This window comes from Notothenia coriiceps, unplaced genomic scaffold (assembly GCF_000735185.1).
Source record: "Notothenia coriiceps isolate Sejong01 unplaced genomic scaffold, NC01 NC01_scaffold00001651, whole genome shotgun sequence".
NCBI classification, from domain to species: Eukaryota; Metazoa; Chordata; class Actinopteri; order Perciformes; family Nototheniidae; genus Notothenia; species Notothenia coriiceps.
The window spans coordinates 1-2,833 of record NW_011334352.1 but is presented as its reverse complement, the minus strand read 5'-3'; the positions used below and the strand labels follow the sequence as shown (position 1 = coordinate 2,833).

At 44.7% G+C, this 2,833-nt stretch overlaps 1 protein-coding gene across 1 annotated transcript; it reads left to right on the top strand.

Annotated features, from left to right (window-relative positions):
* Positions 1 to 209: 209 nt before the first annotated feature.
* Positions 210 to 2,829, top strand: LOC104963289 (protein NLRC3-like; the record flags this gene model as incomplete). Its single annotated transcript, XM_010791861.1, has 4 exons — positions 210 to 316; positions 579 to 689; positions 1,724 to 1,761; positions 1,940 to 2,829. Coding segments are annotated over exons 1-4 (1,104 nt in total), but the record flags the coding sequence as incomplete, so codon positions are not given.
* Between the last annotated feature and the right edge of the window lie 4 nt (positions 2,830 to 2,833).

The following is a 2,833-nucleotide window of genomic DNA, read 5'->3' as shown; positions in this document are numbered from 1 at the left end:
GAAAGATATTAACAATGTATTTAAATAGTTGTTAAAATACCGCAAGTGATATCGTCATCACTGTGCTTTGAGTCAGATGTCCTCTAGTGGGACGATAATGAAAAAGTGGACATCTGAAACTGATGTGAAGCTAAAGAAAGAGCAAACTGATCCATGAACTGGAACCAGAGAGAATCTGCTATAACTCACTTTGTTCACTTTATCTTGTTTGGGTCAGGAAGAGACCTGGACCTGGACCCAGCTGTGAGTCCATGAAGAGTGGCTGGTCTATGGATCACCCAGTTACCTTTAGAGATGGACAGGCTGCAGATGAAGGGTAAGAATTGTTACGTTTTAGCTTTATAGTTAAGTTATTGAAACCAGGAGCCACTGCTATTTCCTACCTGAATTTTATGGGTCATCTAAATCCTTGGATCCTTTATTGCTCTACTTCAAGTCAGATGTCCTCTAGTGGGACAATGAAGAAGAAGTGGACATCTGAAACTGATGTGAAGCTAAAGAAAGAGCAAACTGATCCATGAACTGGAACCAGAGAGAATCTGCTATAACTCACTTTGTTCACTTTGACTTTGTATCAGGAAGAGACCGGACCTGGACCTGGACCATGGATCCAGCTGTGAGTCCATGAAGAGTGGCTGGTCTATGGATCACCCTGTTACCTTTACAGATGGACAGGCTGCAGATGAAGGGTATGAACTGTTACGTTTTTGCTTTATAATTAAGTTACCTATTTAAACCAGAGAGACTTGTTTGTCTTTTAAATTAGCATTACCAAGATCAACAGAAATAATTCTAATTTAAATGTGTTTCATTCACCTCAATGCCCAATGGTTGAATGTAGGCGAGGAAAGTCCCTATTTTCAGTGTGTGTTTGGCACCACCTTATTAAGCTTGTTACCTTCTTGCAGATTTCAACAGCATGAATGTAAAAATGTAGGTTGCCTAGTAGAATATAATATACCCTTGATTGTCTTACAAAGGGGAAATGTGCATTCTACATTTGACAATGACGTTAAGAATAAGGCAATTCACTTGCTAATTAAAAAGTGTGGCTTCTTGTACCATGCACAGCTTATCAGCCAAGTAGCGGACAGGATAAATCACAAACCGTGTGCAGTTAAAACTGAATATGCAGGTTGAGCATCAAACCCTCCCTGAGCTGCCAGCTGTATCTCCAGTCAACATCAACGTCTTTTTGGTTCTCTCCAAGTCTGTTGCTCAGCGTCTCTGAACCAGATTTGTTGGTGTTGGCGTATACCCTTAGTGACCCTCACCAGTGATGTGGTCTGGTCTCATCTGGTCTTCGGCCCTTCTTGATCAGACCACATAGATCGCTCTTCCTGATCCAACACCATCTGGATCTTTCAGCAGCTTCAGATGTGATGCTGATGTCTCTGTGATGCCCTGCAAGGCCTTTACATCCAACATCCACAGTTAATCCGCCAGTTCTCCATCCCTGCCTCTGAGTCTTTACATCTCCTGACATTAGGTCCTCTTTCTCTCGTGGGACTCCTCAACCTGTTCTTACCAATCAGCTTAAACACCAGCAGCTGCTGTGAGGCTTCTGACAGTAGAACGCTTTCAGGCCTTAGTAATGTTTGTGCTTTTATAACGCCCCCTCCACCTGCTCAAGGTTATTCTGTCTTCATCCCAGAACACATTTAGTAAACTGTGTGCAAATTAGAGTCTTTAAATATTCTCAAACTTGATGTTTTCTCCACAGAGTTCTGGAAAAGGTGCTGGCTGACTGTCTGCAGAGCAGTAAGATGATTTAACACATTTAACATGATGGAGAGGTGATGGAGGCAACATGGAGTGCATCACATCAGTGTGTCCTCTGAGGAGCTGATTCAAACTATACAACCACACTTAAATGTTCAGATTGTCAGTGTTTCTGCCCGACTCACTCACTGACTTCACTTGTTGTTTGTTTATTCAGGAAATCCTGCTGCAGTTTGTCAGCGTAAACTTAAATCTAACCTGAAGAAGAAGTTCCAGTGTGTGTTTGAGGGCATTGCTAAAGCAGGAAACCCACCCCTTCTGAACCAGATCTACACAGAGCTCTACATCACAGAGGGGGGGTCTGCAGAGGTCAACAAGGAACATGAGGTCAGACAGATTGAAAGAGCATCCAGGAAACCACACAGACCAGAAACAACCATCAGACAAGAAGACCTCTTTAAAGCCTCACCTGGAAGAGATGCACCAATCAGAGCAGTGCTGACAAAGGGCGTGGCTGGCATTGGGAAAACAGTCTTAACACAGAAGTTCACTCTGGACTGGGCTGAAGGCAAAGCCAACCAGGACATCCAGTTCATATTTCCATTCACCTTCAGAGAGCTGAATGTGGTGAGAGAGAACAAGTACAGCTTGGTGGAACTTGTTCATCACTTCTTCTCTGAAACCAGAGACGCAGGAATCTGCAGGTTTGATCAGTTCCCGGTTTTGTTCATCTTTGACGGTCTGGATGAGTGTCGACTTCCTCTGGACTTCCTCAACACTGAGATCCTGACTGATGTCACAGAGTCCACCTCAGTGGATGTGCTGCTGACAAACCTCATCAGGGGGAAGCTGCTTCCCTCTGCTCGCCTCTGGATAACCACACGACCTGCAGCAGCCAATCAGATCCCTCCTGAGTGTGTGGACATGGTGACAGAGGTCCGAGGGTTCACTGACCCACAGAAGGAGGAGTACTTCAGGAAGAGATTCAGAGATCAGGAGCAGGCCGGCACCATCATCTCCCACATCAAGACCTCACGAAGCCTCCACATCATGTGCCACATCCCAGTCTTCTGCTGGATCTCTGCTTCAGTTCTGGAGGAGGTGTTGAAAA